The sequence below is a fragment of the Podarcis melisellensis genome (assembly GCF_964234715.1).
Source record: "Podarcis melisellensis genome assembly, chromosome: 4".
NCBI classification, from domain to species: domain Eukaryota; kingdom Metazoa; phylum Chordata; class Lepidosauria; order Squamata; family Lacertidae; genus Podarcis; species Podarcis melisellensis.
The window spans coordinates 42463169-42482945 of NC_138531.1; the positions used below are offsets into that span (position 1 = coordinate 42463169).

The 19777-nt window shown below is 41.0% G+C and overlaps 1 protein-coding gene across 1 annotated transcript in view; it reads left to right on the forward strand.

Annotated features, from left to right (window-relative positions):
- Nucleotides 1-19777, forward strand: part of POLA1 (DNA polymerase alpha 1, catalytic subunit) — a 179730-nt gene that overhangs the window by 16000 nt on the left and 143953 nt on the right. Inside the window, exons 11-23 of the mRNA XM_081909016.1 lie at nucleotides 47-159; nucleotides 1170-1289; nucleotides 3485-3559; nucleotides 4843-4981; nucleotides 6120-6274; nucleotides 6808-6892; nucleotides 8006-8067; nucleotides 9217-9306; nucleotides 10735-10851; nucleotides 12081-12256; nucleotides 13491-13620; nucleotides 13946-14065; nucleotides 14691-14790. Of these exons, the coding sequence (XP_081765142.1) occupies nucleotides 47-159; nucleotides 1170-1289; nucleotides 3485-3559; nucleotides 4843-4981; nucleotides 6120-6274; nucleotides 6808-6892; nucleotides 8006-8067; nucleotides 9217-9306; nucleotides 10735-10851; nucleotides 12081-12256; nucleotides 13491-13620; nucleotides 13946-14065; nucleotides 14691-14790 (1482 nt within the window). The remainder of the gene's footprint in view (nucleotides 1-46; nucleotides 160-1169; nucleotides 1290-3484; nucleotides 3560-4842; nucleotides 4982-6119; nucleotides 6275-6807; nucleotides 6893-8005; nucleotides 8068-9216; nucleotides 9307-10734; nucleotides 10852-12080; nucleotides 12257-13490; nucleotides 13621-13945; nucleotides 14066-14690; nucleotides 14791-19777) is intronic.

A 19777-nucleotide genomic window follows, 5' to 3' on the forward strand; every position in this document is an offset into this window, starting at 1 on the left:
CTGTTTTGATTAACGTGCATTGTCTGTCTTTACCTTTTCATTTTAGGAGTGGTATTTCTCTTTGGTAAAGTGTGGATTGAATCGGCACAGTCCTATGTGAGCTGTTGTGTGACAGTAAAAAATATTGAGAGAACTATTTACCTACTCCCACGTGAGTCGGTACGTCCTTTTATGCTGTCATAAATTGTCTGTTTATGGAAAGTTATTCAGGCAAAATGCATTATTACAAATTTATGGAATACTAGTGGCAGGTGCCTGGTGCTGCCTTGGAATTTTTAGAAACCAACAAATACTGTGATTTTTTTAATGGATAGTGTGATGGTTTAGGGTTACGTCATGCCACAGTTGTGTTTTGGTCTACCATCTTGAATCAAAGGGGCATCCAACATCCAAACATCAACAAAGACCACTGCTTCACCTTGGGAGCTCTCAAGCCAAGTTTGTTGATGATCTCTTGAGAGATGGTTGAACTTGAGCCCTGAAAAGGGGGAAGTCATGCCAAAGTGACATATTGGTTCGCCATCTTGAATGGTGGTCAATGGCCCAACACCAACATAAACCACCCCCGCCCCCATTTCGGAAAGCCTTGTGCTGGGATTGGCAACTATATCCCAAGATGTGTCCAAATGCATAGAGGACGAACAAATAGAGAAACGATTTTCTGAAATATATAGTAGAAGGTATGAATACCTCTATGTAACATGGGTTGTAATCAGAGATAAGGAAGAGAGTATTTATTAAATGACTTCAGGCAATATTATACAACAAACCAATGAAACTAATAATATTAAATGGGAAGGGGGTTGGTAGTAAAGAGATTTATGTGCCAAGTTGCTGGTTTTATCACTCTGATTACATGCTTTGGTGCCCAATCTTTACAGTCTCTTATAGTTTCTAGAAAACCTAAGTTGTGCCACCTCGTTGACTTTAAAATCCATCTGTGCTGTGAAGCCATTGGGTTAGCTTTAATTCCTTACTCTATAACCCCAGCTAAAATGAAGCCAGTGTGTGTGAAACTGTTTTCCTTGCATTTATCCCTTGTTACCCCTCTCTCCTTCCTTTGCCTCCATTTCTTTGGATAGGTACTATCTCTGGCTTAGCCTGTAATGGCTCTATAAATGTTAACCAAGAACAACATGTAGCAAATACCGTTTGTTTAATCTTTGCAGAAGCGAATTAAATTATCTTCTGGTGAAGAGACAGAGAATCCTGTGACTATGATGGATGTTTATCAAGAATTTAATGACAGGATTGCAGAAAAACACAAGATCATGAAGTTCAAGTCCAAGGTTGGTCTTAACCTTTTCTCCTTCATGTTTCATTTTTCTGACTGTGAAGGGCGCTCATTTTTCAGGCAGGAGAGAAGTAACAGGGAAATATAAAAAGGTGCATGATGTCTGCACAGGTCATTTTTTCAGCCAGAACTCAGTTCTGGCACCTCTCAGGTGGGTGCCATTGCTAATCTAAGAGAACAAGGGAGGCATTCATGATGTCTTCCAGCACCTTTCTTTCTAGAAAAATAGCACTAATTAAACTGATAGTGTATCTTATCTAAACATCTAACATCAGATTGAGGAATCCCTGCTGTTGCAGATGATACTGTCTCATATTTAAACCATGTTCCTTTCTTTAGAAGCAACCACCTACTTACAAATTTACAAATTATCTGCTTTAATAAGTTGTTTTAAAAATGAAGCCATTATACTTTCAGGGGCTGAGGTTAATGGGTTGGTTCCCACAACACTAAACTCATGGTTTTAGCACAGGACTAGGGAACCTACAGCCCTCCGGCTGTTTCTGGACTACAATTCCCAGCCATGCTGACTGATGGAGTGGGAGTCCCACAGCATCTGGAGAGCCACAGGTTCCCCATCTGTGGTTCTTAGCGCTACACAGATGGGTTTTTTGAGCCTGAAGAAATTGTCGGGCTTCCTCTGCTCTTCTATCTCTTCCCACACAACTGGGAGGAAGCCAAGGTTACTTTCATTTCAAAGAATCTTAGCTTACTGATTGTGAGCCAGGAATTCTGGATTGAAACAAACTAAGCTTGCTTTAAACAAGACAACTTCTTAACCAGTTGTTTGAAACGGGTTTGTTTTGCAAGTAACCATTGTTTGTTTTATAATGGGATGCTTGTTGTATGTAATACTTGAAAGTCGTCTTAACAGAAGCCCTACTTGTGGGAGTAGGAAAAAGCCTGCTCAATCTTGCTGATTCTGAGCTGCATAGGAAAGGCAGGTGTTAGCTAATGTATTTTGTCCAGTTTTTGTATTATGAATTAGCCCCACAAAAACACATTGGTGTTGCATAATGTGTTCTCTTCCTTAAGCATTATTTGTCTCTATTTTTTGTGTTCTCAAAATGGAAACTGAAATGTTTTTAAAAGCAAACTATTATTTTCCTTACCACTGTGTTATCAGGAGTATACAGGTGGTGACTATTTTGCCCATGTCCAACTGATGCGTGAGGGACGTGGGTAGCGCTGTGGGTTAAACCACAGAGCCTAGGAATTGCCGATCAGAAGGTCGGCGGTTCGAATCCCCGCAACGGGGTGAGCTCCCATTGCTCGGTCCCTGCTCCTGCCAACCTAGCAGTTCGAAAGCACGTCAAAGTGCAAGTAGATAAATAGGTACCGCTCCAGCGGGAAGGAAAACAGCATTTCCGTGCGCTGCTCTGGTTCGTCAGAAGCGACTTAGTCATGCTGGCCACATGACTCCCACGCTGGCTCCCTCAGCCAATAAAGCGAGATGAGCGCCGGAACCCCAGAGTCGGTCACGACTGGACCTAATGGTCAGGGGTCCCTTTACCTTTATCTTTAATTGATGTGTGGGTCCTTTTGGACCCGGAAGAGAGCGGAACAGCCTTGGGCATGCTCCCCTGGTGCATACGAGGGCCAGGAATGGAACCTTTGCACAAAATGGTTGCCGCCTGTATTGCCCAGTGGCTCTTACTTTGCTTTATGGCACAAAGAAGTTGCAATGCTTTTTATGTATTGAAGTTCTATGAAATCCGTGGTGAGAGATCACCATAATATTTAGTTTTTCATTGTGAGCGTACTTTATAAGCCACCAATTTGTGTTCTGTTGCTTACATAGAACATATGGCAATTCCCCGAAGGCCTTCTTTTATTATACAATGTGGGCAAGAAACAATCTATTATCTGAGATAATGGGCCAATTCAAATGTAATAAGATGTCTGAATCCCTTTGTAAATATTAGGGAGTTTATTTTAGAAGGAGAATAGATAAATGACTTAAACTCTAACCGTCTACAATATCCAGAGTTTTATTTAAGTTAAATAACTATTTGTATGATTTCTACAACTTGACAATTGGCAGGTTATATTTTAGAAGCAGGGAAAGTTTTTCACATGGTGGTTCTCGCAGTTGAGATTTTGATGTTAAAAGTAAATTTGGTTTTAATGAGAAAACACTTTTACAGTACATCAGTGCCTGATGAATATCTCAATTTGTATTTTGCATAGAAAGTAGAAAAGAATTATGCTTTTGAGATACCAGATGTTCCTGCAAAATCTGACTACTTAGAAGTTAGATACTCGGTGAGTAAATAGTTCTATGTTGTCTCTATGAAAGTGACACTCACACTGAGGTTTGCATATCTTTTCAGTGCACATGATTTTTTAAAAGAAAGATTATGAATCCTAAACTCTGATGCTTAATAGAGTTTTTAAAATGGTGTGACTGTTGCTCAACTTGAGCTACCTTTGGCCAATGAATATTTCCCAAACTCCTATAGTAAGTAAAGAGGAGCCAGATTTTCTAGTTAACTGCCCTGAGGAAGCAGTGGGCATGGTGGTCAAAGCTTATTGCTTGCCTTACTGTTGCTCTGAAAACTCAGTACTTCAAGCAATGCATTTTTGGACTGATTTGAAAGCATTTTTAAAGTCCGTGGTTTAATACATATATATCATTTCCCCTTGGTGAACACTAGAATGTACTTCCTCCTGTGTGCTGGAGGCAGCCTGATTTAATATCTACTATGTCCTGAAAGACCTTGATGTCCGGAAAAATTGAGGGCACAAGGAGAAGGGGACGACAGAGGACAAGATGGTTGGACAGTGTTCTCGAAGCTACCAGCATGAGTTTGACCAAACTGTGGGAGGCAGCGGAAGACAGGAGTGCCTGGCGTGCTATGGTCCATGGGGTCACGAAGAGTTGGACACAACTAAATGACTAAACAACAACAAACAATGTCCCGAAACTAGGATGGTTAGGCGATTTCTGTGACTGAGCTTCAATGTAGCACAAGTGGGCATTCCCACACGCAATGGAGCTTTTTCTTCCTGCAACCTCTGATGTGCCTGCCATGTTTTCCTCAGAGGGTTGGTGGAGCCTTAAGCTGAGCAGGTTCAGGTGTATGAAAGAGTTCCCTGCAAGGAGCTCTCTTGTACAGCCAGACTAAGCAGGATTTTTCTCCCCTTCCATCAGGTGATGTGTGGGGAGGGCAATCCTGCTTAGCGCTTACTATCGACAGGCCGCCTGTGCTGCCTCCTTCAGCTTCTGAAATCGGAGGTTGAAAGGAGCAGCATGAAGTGACCTCAACGAGCAGCACTGGGAGGGAGAAGGCCCTTCCACTGATTGGGAACCATTTCTGCTTCCATGAGCAAGGTGAACAACTGCTGCTCATCAGCTGATGGGTGGGAAAGAGTGCGGCTTCCTCCAGCTAACGAAAAACAGAAGCCCATTTTAAACTCCCAGCTGTTCCTTTGAAGCCTCACCATTACCCACTTCACACCTTTTACATATCTGTTTTTACAAGTTAGGATATTTAGGAAGACTTGCAACACATAGTAATGGTTCGTTGAAATGCTTCCATTCTCAGGCTGAATACGGTCGGCTTCCTCAAGACCTGAAAGGAGAGACATTTTCTCATGTGTTTGGAACCAACACTTCTAGTCTTGAACTATTCTTGATGGGCAGGAAGATTAAAGGACCAAGCTGGCTGGAAATAAAAGACCCACGTATGAATATTTCATGTAGAATATCTTATGCATCCCTTGTATGCATGCGCAAATGGAGTGGAGTTTAGAGCAGTGCTTAGCTTGTTTAATGGTTGCCAACTTGAAAAGGGAAATCTTACGAATTATTTTTTTTAGAATTTGTAAATTTTCAAAGTGAATAATGCTCCTTCAAGCAGTCATCGTCTTGTAAAACTAGTTTTATTTTTAATCTTACTACTTTAGACTTGGTTAAATCTATACTAGGTTAAATCTACTCGTGTTCCCCAAATGGCACCTGTTGTTCTGTCGTAATTTAGCTGTTGTGTATGTGATAGCTTAATATAAAGGTACGGCCACCTTAAAATGGCTCAGGTCCTAGTCCAAGTAAAATAAGTTGTGGCTGAGCTGCTATGGACTGATTTTCACATAATCCTTAATCGTGAATTAGCGCTACGTGGACTATCATGAGCCTGTGTGCAATGTTGGACTCTCACGTCCCCACCCCGCCCCTGGCCATCTGGGAGGAGGGTTAAAATAAACTGTTTTATTTCAGTGATGGTAAGGCTGCACTCCTCTACCGGGAAGTACATCCTATTGAACTCAATGAGGATTTTAAGGAGATGGTGCCATCAGTCAAAACGTTATCTGGCTTGGAGTCTAAGCATGCGTGTAGCAAGAAGAAAAGGGCTAGGATTAGGGTTGCTTCTGGATTTAACATGCTTTGGTTAGTGTGTTTCATTTCAGGTAGTAAGACCAAAACCTAGGGGAAATGTAGAATGAAAAATATTTGTTATAACTGTACAGTGGTACCTCGGGTTAAGTACTTAATTCATTCTGGAGGTCCGTTCTTAACCTGAAACTCTTCTTAACCTGAAGCACCACTTTAGCTAATGGGGCCTCCCTCTGCTGCCATGCCGCCGGAGCACGATTTCTGTTCTCATCCTGAACCATAGTTCTTAACCCGAGGTACTATTTCTGAGTTAGCGGAGTCTGTAACCTGAAGCGTATGTAACCTGAAGCGTATGTAACCCGAGGTACCACTGTATTATGCTATGCTTAATCTTAGTGTTGAAATGTTCAATTTGTTGAGAAAAAGTTATAAGTGTAATTATTGTTTAAATATTGGGTATACTTATGTGCATGTTCTGTGTTACCTCAGAGCTCATGAACCAGCCAGTCAGTTGGTGTAAAGTAGAATTAGTGGCCCAGAAGCCTGACTTGGTGAATGTGGTGAAAGATCTCCCTCCACCGCCTCTTGTGATCATGTCTCTCAGTATGAAGACAGTTCAGAACACAAAGAGTCATCAGAATGAGGTGAGTCATGAACTTTATTATGTACAGGGGGAAACTCCACAATTAAACTAACTAAGGCTTCTCTAGCTATATGTGCTGTTGATTTCAAATCCTATGGATCTGGAAGCATACTTCTGCTAGTGGACTTCAGAATGTGGAGTGAATTGCCCCAATCTGCTTGCAGCATAAGACTTGGAGATCTTGCCAGAACTGTAAATGCCCCAAAATTTGTTCTTATACTGTCTCTCCCTCCCCCCCCTCCGTAGTTTTACAATAATAATGTGACATGTGATCCAGGCTATTGACAAACTGCTGATGTAGGTGTTTGTTGCATCTTTTCATTAGTATGAGTTGTTCATGTGTTTATCAGACAAGAAAGGGATTATAGCCCTATTAAAACTAGTGAAGTACTAAACAGAGACATACGGTTTGATTTGCTAAACCACTTACTAAATATGTGCTTAATTTAACATATGGATGAGACCTTGTTTAAAAAGGTTAACTAACTTCATTAGTGTCATTTTCATTCTCTTTTTAAACTTTTGTCTGTGCAGATTATGGCTATTACATCTTTAGTGCATCACAAATTTTGTGTGGACAAAGCACCACCCGTACCTCCCTTTCAAACTCACTTCAGCGGTAAGTATAAGTAGAACCTCTTTGTGTTTAATTACAGTGGTGCCCCGCAAGACGAATGCCTCGCAAGACGAAAAACCCGCTAGACGAAAGGGTCTTCCGTTTTGGAGGCGCTTCGCAAAACGAATTCCCCTATGGGGTTGCTTCGCAAGACGAAAAAAATCTTGCATCCCCCCGCGGGTTTTTTCCGCTTTTTTCGCCCTTAAGCCGCTAAGCCGCTTATCAGCTGTTCCGCTGATAAGCCGCTTAACAGCTGATCGCTGGAAGCCGCTTGACAGCTGTAGCGCTAATCCGCTAAGCTGTCAATGGGCTTGCTTCGCAAGACGAAAAAACCACTATACGAAGAGCCTCACGGAACGGATTAATTTCGTCTTGCGAGGCACCACTGTATTTTCTCCCATTTACCACATTGACAGCACAAATGAAAGCTTGAATGTGACTTGGCAGAACATGTGGTTTGGCAGAACACTGCTTCAACCTTGGAAAGCCACCGTCAGTCAGTGCAGGCAATATTGAACTAGTTGGATCAATTGTCTAACTTCGCATGAGGCAGTCTCCTATGTTCCTATGTCATTCTGCAGTGAAGAGTTTTACAGTTGTACCTTGGTTGGTGAATGGAATCCGTTCCGGAAGTCCGCCTTTGACTACCAAGGCGCGGCTTCCGATTGGCTGAAGGAGCTTCCTGCACTCAATTGGAAGCCGTGTCAGACATTCAGCTTCCCAAAAAGTTCACAAACCGGAACACTCACTTCTGGGTTTGCAGCATTTGGGTGCCAAAATGGACGAGTGCCAAGGCGTTTGACAACCAAGGTGCGACTGTAGTTTGATATGAGAGCATTTCTACATTTCCACATATCACAGAAATCTAGAAGACAACTAAATTAAGTAGCATTGTAGTCATCAAGGTTTGAAAACAATTTTTGTTTTTCAAAATGGTGTCTGTCCTAATTTCCCTGCCCTATGGAAAGCTTCTGTATATTTTAACAACATTTGTTGCAAGCCATACATTGTTTTCATGATAAATATTGTTCTAGCCAAAGCACTTACAGCACATAAAGCCATTTAGCTAAGCTCCATATTGTATATTTCTCATTGACCTGGTTGTTTCCTTTGCAGTTATTTCCAAACCAAATGATTGCATTTTCCCATATGACTTCAAAGAAGTAGTTAAGAAGAAGGTAACTTTGTGTTTCTTGTACATTGGTTTGCATTCTGTAGTCTCCATCTTTGGAAAAGCTTTGAACATGCACAAAGCTTTCATGCACTTTGGCCTGGTTTGGAAGTAATCTTATCTTGGCTAGCCAAGATATGTACGAGCTTTGTGCCTGATCTCCTTGACTTTGCACCATATTTTCCTCCCCCAGTATCTATGATTGAACATATCCTGGGTTAATCATAATCTTCGGTGACAACCCAAGTGGAAAAGTATGGCTACCAAGTTGGGAACAAACAGAATCTGTAGCCATGATTTGAAATTGCATTAAAATTCTAGGTTATTCCAAACTTGATAACTTTAGTTTCATACTAAAGTTTCATACAGATGTAACAAGAAATTTTGGTTAATTAACACAGAAATATTTAAATCATGGCTGACTGAGGAGAAATAAGTTATTATGAGGACAAAGCTTTCAGATACAAGCGTTGTGAATATTTCAGCTTAATTTTTTTTAAAAAATATATACTTAATTAATTAAAATTTTCCATACTTGGTACAGATACAACATCCAATATTGCAAACTCTCACAACTGAGACACAATGCATAATGTAAAGTAAAATAAAGCAGGCATAGGCTATGTTATAATCAAACCAGTGATCAGAAATGCTTAGGAATTACATCTACAAGGGTCCTTGCAGAATTGGAGCATATTTCAGCTTAAACTGAGAGATGTTATGAATTGGGTCTTTATGAAATAATATTATTATTATTTATTTCATGTCTTACTGACCGTTCACCGCAAGCTCCTAGGGTAGGTTAAAGCCATTTAAAAACACAATTTTAAGAACAATTTAAACAGTAAAAACAATTTGCCTCCAAATTGCATCGTAATGGATTAAGGAAAATGTGTAGGAAAAAAAGGCTATCAACTTCTCACTAATTTAGCTGTCCTTTTCTATTGTAGTGGGCCGGGAAGGGTTTCTGTATAATCTTTGTATAGTATATAAAGATTTCCAGTAAGTTTAAAGAATAATAACAATTCTAAAACTTTGTTATTTGTGCTTAAATGTTCTCGGTTTCATTTAAACATGCATAATTAAGCATAGGATTGATGTGCAAAACTTTTAATTTTTTGAACATTTGGATTATTTAAATTTTGTGTTTATTTAGAATGCTAAAATAGAGATTGCCACAACAGAGAGGACACTACTGGGATTTTTTCTGGCAAAGGTTCATAAAATTGATCCAGATGTTATTGTCGTAAGTGGCTTTTTATATCTGCTTCTGAGATCCTTTTACACATTATTTTTTGCTACGTTACTTTAAGGTGATGGAATGTTGATTAATATTTTACCATAATGTGTTACTAATGGAGACTTACAGCAATGGAGGACTCCAGTGGAGTGGCTGGGAAAGATTTTTAGATGCGGTATTGGCAAACGGCACTGTTTTGACCAAATGAGAAGAGATTTTCAGAAATGAAAGGAAGACTAGGCAACGTTAGTTAGTTAGTTAGTTAGTTAGTTAGTTAGTTAGTTAGTTAAGAGTTGTGGTCTCTTGAGGGTTATCTGCTGGGAGCTCTGTGTTGGTGGTGGATAGAGCCAGAGTAATCTGGAATATTGACTGTCTTGCTTCAGTTTCCCCCGTAGCTACCTCAGTTCCTAATCTGGTTCAGGGCTATTTAGAGGTAGAGCACAGTTTGGTTACTTTCAAATAAGTATATAGACCAATACAGCTACTAAATGTGGGAAGCAGTTGGAAGTAATTTCTTTCTAACTTTACTGTGTTTTCTCCCTCCCTCCCTTCCCCTTCCCCTATGGCAGCCTATTAATTTTATCTCAGATAATTGGGAGAAATTGTGCACTTTCAAGACGTGTCAGGGCACCGCATGTTGCTCACCTCTGAATGATAGAAAGTAAGAGGCAGAGAATAATAATAATAATAATAATAATAATAATAATAATTTTTATTTATATCCCGCCCTCCCCAACCGAAGCTGGGCTCAGGGCGGCTAACAACAATAAAATAGCGCAACATTCTAAAAACATTTCATTATAAAAATTAATTAAAATCAAATTGATGGCAACCATTAAGCTAAAGTTCTGTAAAGATTGCCAGAGGAGGGAGTCAGGCTGTGCCCTGACCAAAGGCCTGGTGGAACAGCTCTGTCTTGCAGGCCCTGCGGAAAGATGTCAAGTCCTGCAGGGCCCTAGTCTCTTGTGACAGAGCGTTCCACCAGATTGGAGCCGCAGCCGAAAAAGCCCTGGCTCTAGTTGAGGCCAGCCTAACCTCTCTGTGGACTGGGACCTTCAGGATGTTTTTATTTGAAGACCGCAAGTTCCTCTGTGGGACATACGAGGAGAGGCGGTCCCGTAGGTACGAGGGTCTTAATGATGATGCTATGTCTGAAGGAAAAGGACAGAGTAGACAGGACCTGCGTAGCAGAAACCTAGGAATGATAGGTAGTGGAGTTGAGGACAGACCTAGTGAGAGTGGAGTTGGTGACATGTGTTTTGTGAATGTCTTTTGTGTTGCTTCATTCACATGAGCATTAATAATGTGATACATCAGAGGAAGGACTTCAAATAGTATGGACCCTTGCCATCTCTGTTCTTTTAAGCTGAATACACAAGAGTAGGTATATACTGTATAACTGCTTGTTTTTGTTTCCTTTTCTTTCTTTTTAAGGGACACAATATTTATGGGTTTGATCTGGAACTTCTTCTCCAGAGAATTAACTTCTGCAAAGTTCCACATTGGTCTAAGATAGGTCGACTGAGGAGATCAAACATGCCAAAGCTTGGGGTAAAATGTTGCTTATGTTGCATTGCTGTATTGAATGTGATTAAAAATGAATTATTTTAGTTGCTGTACTTTGAATGTCTTGCTTGATTGTTTTGACTATAGTCACGTATCATGACAACATTCCAATTTAGATTTTTGTAATGTTGTTAAGAGTCGTATTTCAGCCATGAGACAAAGCTAAGCAAATTTAGTTTACTTGTCTCAACTAGATGGAGTTATTGACAGATTAATGACTAACAGAGGTGTTTTTGTGTATGGTAAATTGTGGGGAAAATGTATGTTGGCTTGACTGGCAAATCATTCCTTTGAGAATAGTTAAGGTTTTCTAGTTCTGCTGTATAAAGCTCTCTACATGTGGCATAGTTAATTGTTATCTACTCAGAAAGGATTTTACTCAGACTACCCCCCCCCCTTTCACATTGCTACAACATACTCTAGTACTGTGCTGGTAAAGAAACTAACCAGCTCGCTTTTTTCTATAGTTATTGTTTAGGAATTTTAATGCATCTGCATGATGATTGCACTATACCATTAATCTTGGCAAAACCAAATTCTTGTGGCATTGACACTGTTCAGTGGTATATGTGCCAACAGTGTGTGCATATTCTTATACATGTATACATGCGCAGGTGTGCTGTCCCACACACATTATAAGGAATATATATCTCTATTTAACAAGTGTCATCTATTTCCCAATGTGTTTTGTTTTCACAATATGGAAAATGTTTTTGGACTTGTGGCACCCTATTGAATGAAAGCCTTCTGTTTTCCTTTATCCTGTTACTTTATGATTTTTGATTTATGCCCTGATTTACGCCCTGGTCTTGATGATGCCCTGATTTATGCCCTGGTCTTGATGATGCCCTGGCATTCTTGAACTTTTTTTTAAGAACAGAAAAAGTTCTCATTCAAAATAAGATAGGTAAAGAGCCAACACTGGTATGGCTTAGATAGGGGGAAAAAATATTCTCTTGTGTTAATGAAGCAGAGACCTATAAAGTCAGAACTATGAATTTGTTAGTTGTAAGTCCCCTCATTGGATGAGCTTTACTCTCGTGTTTGCGACGATTAAAGTCCTTTGCAACCATTACAAGGTTGTTGAGGTGCATCTGCACACAAGAGAGAAGCAACTTCTGTGTGATGTAAAAACTGTGTTATAATTAGTCCACAACAGAAATATAGCAATGATACAGAATCTGAAGATGTATTTTTCTTTCATGGCAATTAAGGGTCGTAGTGGATTTGCTGAAAAGAATGCAACATGTGGCCGAATGATTTGTGATGTAGAAATTTCAGCAAAGGAGCTGATTCGTTGCAAAAGTTACCATTTGTCAGAGCTTGTGGGTCAAATTTTGAAAATGGAAAGAGTGGCGATTCCATCTGAAGAGTTACGAAATATGTACAGGTATGCTGCTAAATACATTTCTTGTTATAGCAATCCCATTAGCAATAAGAACATCAGAGCCTACTAGATCAGTTCATCTTGTCCAGCATCCTTTTCTCACAGTGGCCATGCAGATTGCCTGTTGGAAACACATAAGTAGGATATAAGCCCAAGAGCACTCTCTCCTGTGGTTTCCAACAACTGGTATTCAGGATAATTATTGCCTCCCAACTGTGGAGGCAGAGCATAGCTTTAATGGCTGGTGGTCATTGATAACCCTCTGCTCCATGTATTTTTCTAATCCTCTTTTAAAGCCATCTAGGTTGGTGGCCTAGCTGAAACAGTGGTGGAATTTATTCACTTATAGAATAGAGACAGAGAATTAAACACTGCCCTGGGAACTACAGATCATTTATTGGCTAGGAGTCCATCATCTATAACCCCACAGCAGTTTTCATACAACTATGAAACCAATATGAATAAAATGCTTGAGGTAAAACATCATCAATAAAATAAAAACAACAGTAGATACAATGATACAAGTATTGACTAGTGACTAACAGCAGTCCAGTTTTGGCTTCCAAAAGCACAAGAAAACAGATAAATAAAGCCATATAGCAGAAGCCCATCTGTGTTGTGGTCATCCATGGGAGTTCCATAACTAGGGTGCCATTACAGAGAGGTCTCTGCTCTTAGTCCCCATCAGATAAGTTACATTTTTCAGCAGGACTGCAAGTAGGAACCTCCTCCACAACCTTAAGGCACAGAGTTGTGGGCATGGGAAGAGACACTTGGTTTCTAGACCCTTTACCATCTTGGTTGCCCTCTGCACACATTCCAGCTTGTCAATATCCTTGTTAAAGTGTGGCTCCCAGAACTGTATTCCAAGGCAGAATAGAGCGGGACGCATCCCTGGTGGTCTAAAGAGAAGGCCTTGTGACATCTCTTGCAACAAACAGAGCCTGGCTCTGTTTGAATCTAAGCCCTGATGGATACTTCTGTGCAGTCATGATATTACTACAGTTCTTGAAATCATGACTTACCGGAATATTGTACAGGTGCTGCTGCTACTCCTATTTTTTCTTTCATACTCTTTCCAGTTAAAATGGGAGTTCCATTTTGTTTTAAATTTGCACTGTAAGCTATCATTTGTGAGCTCTGGCTTTATGGGCATTGTGATAACGATTTGAATCTGCATGCCTTTAGAACATGTGGCGGAATTTATTAAAATTTCCTCTTCCTCTTCTTCTTTTAGTGATTCCCGTCATTTACTTTACATGCTGGAGAACACCTGGACTGATGCCAAGTACATTTTACAAATAATGTGTGAGCTCAATGTTCTTCCACTAGCCTTACAGATTACCAATATTGCTGGCAATGTTATGGTAAATTTCATTTCTTAGCAAATTTACATCTCCGTTATTATATCTGATTTGAATATACAATCTTATTCACAAAACTGGTTCCTTTACAAAAGGATATATATATATTAAGCCTCATGACGGGAGGTTCATAATAGAGATGTGTTGATCAAGTCAAAAGGAGCAGATTGATGTTACAGATTCCAAGCAGAGCAAAGACAAAACACCTTAAAGCCCAATAATACAATTTCTGAAAAATATTTAAAGCAAATGCTATTAATGCAATACCATTGTTGGCGTTTTGATTTCTGTTTCAACCTGTAACTAATTGGCTTTTATTTCCTTACAGTCGAGGACGCTGATGGGTGGGCGAGCAGAGCGTAATGAATACTTGCTCCTGCATGCATTCTATGAAAAAGATTATATTGTGCCAGATAAGCAGCTCTTTAAAAAGTATCAGCAGAAGCAGGTGAGTAATTTTTTCCAGCTCCTCTACATTTCTTACTTTTGGCTTATAGCAGGCACATTTACTGTTATGTGCACAAGCTGTGATGATCAAACTCTTGTGACACCCCTCAACTCTTCTCATCTATGCCAGGGGGTGACAGTCGGAGTTGTCTAGTTTTAGACAGACCAGACTTTCCCAGTAAGCCTGAACTTTGTGAACTCTGGTTAGTTGAAAACCTTGGCTTGTTTGAACTAATCATAACTCTAAATGAGCCAGATAGCCAGAATTGTCCATGTTCAAACTCAACATGTTAATTTAAAACTGACAGTAGAAGTTTCTGACCTCCCTCTTCCCCTCATTTTAATGCACCAGAGAAGTAATTAAGCACTAAGCTTGTCCCTCATGTTCATAATTCTAAGCTATTGTTCAGTATTAGGTCTGAACCAGAATACTGTTTTGTTCTTCCACAGCATCAGAAAGTTGGTATTCTGGAGAGGTGTTTGCTTTTGGGTTGTTGCTGCACATCTATATATGTGGTGCTGTACATAGAATGACAGACCCTGGGCCTGTCTAGCCTAGCATGGTCCACACTAAGTCTCCATATAATTAGAACTTCAGTTTTGGCTTATTCTTATGTCTCCTACAGCTGGAAGATGATGAAGATATTGAAGGTGATCAGAACAAATCAAAGATAGGTCGGAAAAAAGCAGCATATTCTGGAGGTTTAGTTTTGGATCCCAAAGTGGGTAAGAACTGCAGCTTCACTACTTGAAATGGTAGATCAAATAAGAAAGGTGATGAAGATACACTAAACTACTTTTAAAATAAGTCATACAATCCTTTCTAAAGTCTTCCTATACTACTTGTTCCTTTTTTTCCCTAGCGAAGCACAAAAATGACGATAGTGCTGCACATTATGCTGCACATTGTGAAAATACCATAGCTGTTTCTATTTTGAGAATGCAGGAACAAACATTAGCTTTAATTTAGAGAATAGTATATCTCCTCTTGAATGTGAAGGAGGAAAATGTGTACTTTATGGCAGTTAGATCTAACTGAGATGTGTGGCAGTAGTTCCCCCCCCCGCTTATATTGGAGCATGTGGGAAGAGAACAATTGTGTTTGAATTTGTATTAAATATCAAATACGTAAAGTGTATATAATATGCAGAATGATGATGAATAATTGGGACTTTCAATTAAGGTATGTCTTTGATAAAGGACTGGATGGGGTGTAACATGCTGGTGCATAATCCAGACAAAATAGAATTCCTGTTTATATGGGGTTTGGGTTTACAACTTTTCTTGGATGAGGCTTCACCGCCCCAAAAAGATGAGTATCTTTCAGGTTTGTGTGTACGCCTTCAATTGGCACTCTTGTAGGATGTGAAAGTAGTGTTGGTGGCATAAAGTGCTTTTCTTTGAGCTTCAACTAGTTCACCAGCTATGACCCTTTGCCCTTATGGTGCATCTCCATCTGTAAGACATATGTTTCTACTCATACCTGGACAACATCCTGGGCACCCAGGACCTATAAACCACCCTGATGTGTCTATAACATGCGTTCTTAATCAGCTGGCTCAAGAACCACCTGCAGGCAACACATCAGGTGTCTTGGTCCAGATAGAGTCCAGAAGATTCAGTAGACGATCAGGCCCTTCCAACTGCTCAAAACAGTGAACCTGCTGCAACTTGTCCACGTCCTCAACATGATGTCCTGAACTTAGATCCTCCTACCTTGGGCCTAAATTTCCTCTCAAGCCTACTCCAATGGCTACTGTTGCTCTTCAAAGAGAAATTAGGCCACCATAAGATTGACCTTACGCTGGACATTTAGGAGGCTTTCTGCTGGTAGACAAACTCTCACAACCTCGAGTTCCTCTTGAAGTTTCCACATAGATAATTAAAATGATGGGCACTAGTCTCCATGGCTGGGGAAAATACTGCCTAGCACAGATGACCTGGGGAATGACAGAAATAGGCCACAGCGTAAATTGGCTGGCTTGCAACATTTAAAAACACCATTATAGAATACAGAGTAATAAAAATAATAACAATAATGAAAATACAGGACCGTCTCTCCTGGTACGCCCTGCGGAAGACCTTACAGTCCACAAACAAGAATACAGTAGTACCTCTGACCCTGGATGGAGAATTGGCTACCTATTCCTGTGTGCCTATTACAAATAACCAGCTTCAGATGAGGCCCACTGCCTTAAAATGGACCGACAATTTGGCTCAACGGATAAATGAACTCCTTCGGTCTGACCAACTGCAAGAGACAAGGGACTCCCTTGTCCAGGCAGTTGAGCCACTGCCAATGTATGACAAATTAGTAGATCTGCTAAAACCTTCGTTGACTAAGGCCTCGGTAATGAATAGTAACCATTTCTCTCATAAAAAGTGGTTTGACGAGGAATGTAGACTCTTCAAGAACAACCTATATAATGAATTCTTGGCATATAGGGCATCAAATGACCCCGCACCTAGCAGTCACCTTATGAACCTCAAGAGAAGGTATAAAGCACTATTAAAGGAAAAGAAGCTTGCGGCAGAAAGAAATGATTGGAACAACCTTCTAAAAGCTGCAGAAAATAGAAATCCCTCCTCCTTTTGGCACCAAATTTCTCAATACCTGGGTAGACCGTGGTCAAGGATAGAACCCCAAATTTCAGCTGACACCTGGGAAAGCTTCTTCTCCGATTTATATGCAGCTCACGCTGCCAGTGGAGAAAGGATAGAATTGGCCCCCTTGCCTGAGTGGGATCCTGTTACCTGCTCTGAAGTGGAAACACTTATAGGCCAATTTGAGGCGGGCAAGGCACCCGGAGACGATCTTATCTCCATAGATGTTATTAAAGCCAATAAGGATTGGTGGTGTCCACCCTTAGCAGCTCTTTTTACTTATATAAACAAAACAGCACAATTTCCTCCAAGCTGGAACTCTGCACTGATTGTGTTAATCCACAAGAAAGGGCCACGCACAGACCCGGCCAATTTTAGACCAATTAGCCTGCTAAATGTTATTGGGAAGATCTATTCAAGATTTTTACTTAACAAATTAACGACCTGGATGGAAAGCAACAACATCATCGCAGAGGAACAGGCGGGTTTCCGCCCTGGAAGATCAACAACAGACCAAATCTTGATCCTAAATCACTTGGCCACCAAGTATGCTGACAATGGCCTAAAAGCCCTCCACGTCGCCTTTATAGACTTTAAGCAGGCCTTTGATCTAATTTCCAGGAACCAGCTATGGGCAAAATTGGCAGCGACATCTATCGACCGCCGCCTTCTCCTGCTGATTATTAATTTGCATACAAATACCTTCCTGAGGATTAGGCTAGATAGCAAGGGGCTAGTCTCCAATCCGGTTGCCACCACTAGGGGGGTAAGACAGGGCTGTTTGCTTGCCCCTGCCCTGTTTAATTTCTATATTAATTCGCTAGTGGTGCATATGGCAAATACTGATTTCCATCCACCAAAATTGGCAGGACGAGCCTTGAATGTCCTGCTGTATGCAGACGATGCCGCCCTATTAGCTACGTCCCCCATCGGATTAAGGAGGATGCTTCGAGCTCTTCATGAATATGCTACCCAACATGAGCTCCAACTAAATTATGCCAAGACCAAAATAATGGTCTTTGCCGCTCGACCGAAACCTAATTTATGGTCAATTAATGGTATTCCTTTAGAGCAGGTCAGCTGCTTCAAATACCTGGGTCAGGTTGTTAGATCAAATAGGTCCTTCTTGGCGCACAGAGAATACATAGCCTCGAACGCATCGAAAGCAGCCTTGGTGATTAGAACCCTGTACTCTAAGAAACAGGCACAAACTGTCAAAGTTGCCCTGCGACTCTTTAAAATGAAAGTCCTCCCTCTTCTACTGGTGGGCATTGCCTTGGGCTCACGTAGGGACTTTGAAAAATTGGAATCTATCCAAACCCAATTCCTCAGGGCCATACTCAAGATCCCCCCCTCCGTGGCAGGTGCGATCATGAGACTGGAAACCGGTTGCCAAGCCTTTAGGTATGTGGCCCTGAAAGCGAAGTTATGGCTTTGGCTTAAGCTTTGCTTCAGACCGGTGGGTTTGGCCCCCTTGATTCTGAGGGATAACTTTAAATCTCCATGGGAAGGGGAGATAGTGGAGGAAGTGCAGAAGTGCGGGCTGTCCTCCCTTTATATAGAGTCCATGACGTATAGCCACGCAAAGGCGATGATTGCCCAAAGATTAAGGGATATTGCGAGACAGGAGGACATAGCCCGTGTAAAACCTGGGCTGTTTCTGGGGGAGCAGATGTACCGAGCTACTCCGGCTCGCTACCTGGCGGATATCCACTACGTGGAATACCGCAGACTATTTACCGCGGCAAGGCTGAATGTTCTCGACTCGGCGGTTCTGAAGGGAAGATATGGAGGAGTCCCATATGACCAGAGGTTATGCCATTGTGTGTTGGGTGAGGTAGAATCCACAGAGCACATTTTAATGAGCTGTCCCTTCTACAATGATTTAAGACAGTATCTTATAACCCCATACTTACCCCAGCTTAGTCCCCAACAAAGAGGAAAGCAGATAGCATATCTGCTAAATAAGCCTTCTAGGAAAACATCCTTGTCAGTGGCTAAATTCCTTTTCCTGGCACTCAAGCGTCGGAAACGTACAATTGAATGCCTTGATGTGGGTTATCTGTGAGAGGTTTAGTGCTGTGGCCCTACCTTATTCATGTACCCCTATGATGTTTTAGTTCATAATTCTGTATTGTGTTTTATTTCTGTGTTTTTATTTCTGACTATCGGTCGAATAAAGAAATTGATTGATTGAGTAGTACCTCTGAATGCGAACGGGATCCATTCCCAGTGACTAGCATCATCTACACCTTAGTTTTCAAAGGCCTGTCTGACTTAGGAAGTTCTTAGCCTCATATCTCCACCAAATGTGCCTCTGATGTTGCTGAGAACAAGACAAGGGCTTCATCTGAGGATCTTAGTGCCCAGACAGGTTTGCATAGGGAGATAAGATCTTTCAGATGGACCCAAGCCATATAAGGCTTTATAGGTCATTATCAGCATTTGAATTGTGCCCAAAAAAGGACTGGCAGCCAGTGAAGTTGGTTTAACAGGGGACTAATATGCTACCTGTAACTTGGACCAGCTGAAGTTTCCAAACACTTTTGAAAGGTAGCCCTATGCAGAGTGTGTTGCATCAGTTCAGCCAGACTGTAACTAAGGCATGCTTCACCGTGGCCAGATCAGATATCTCAGGGAATGGGTGTGTGATCCATAATTGTGCAAATGCATTCCTGGTCACCACTGAAATATGGGCATCCAGGTTCAGGGCTGAACCCAACCAAACTGCAAGTTTGAGACTTCAAGTGGAGTGTAACTCCACTGAACACAGATTGAATCCCTGTTCTCTCATCTGCCTTGCAACTGAGCTGGAACACATCTGTCCCTACCTGAGATGATGATGATGATTTTATTATAGATTTCCTTAGTTTACAAAAGTATGTGCATTGTTGTATACAGAATAAAGTTGGGGAAGAAGAAGGGGGGCGAGGAGTGGTAAACTTATATTCTTATACTTAGGGTGTATGTGGGGTTTTTATGTCAGCGTCATTTCGGTAGGTTCTCTTTCTGTTTGTTTTTTATATTTCCTTGGTAGTGAGAGAGGTTGGGTGTGGGACCCAGGGTGTGATTGATTGTGTTTAGTTGGCTGCAATGAGGTTTGTTTGTG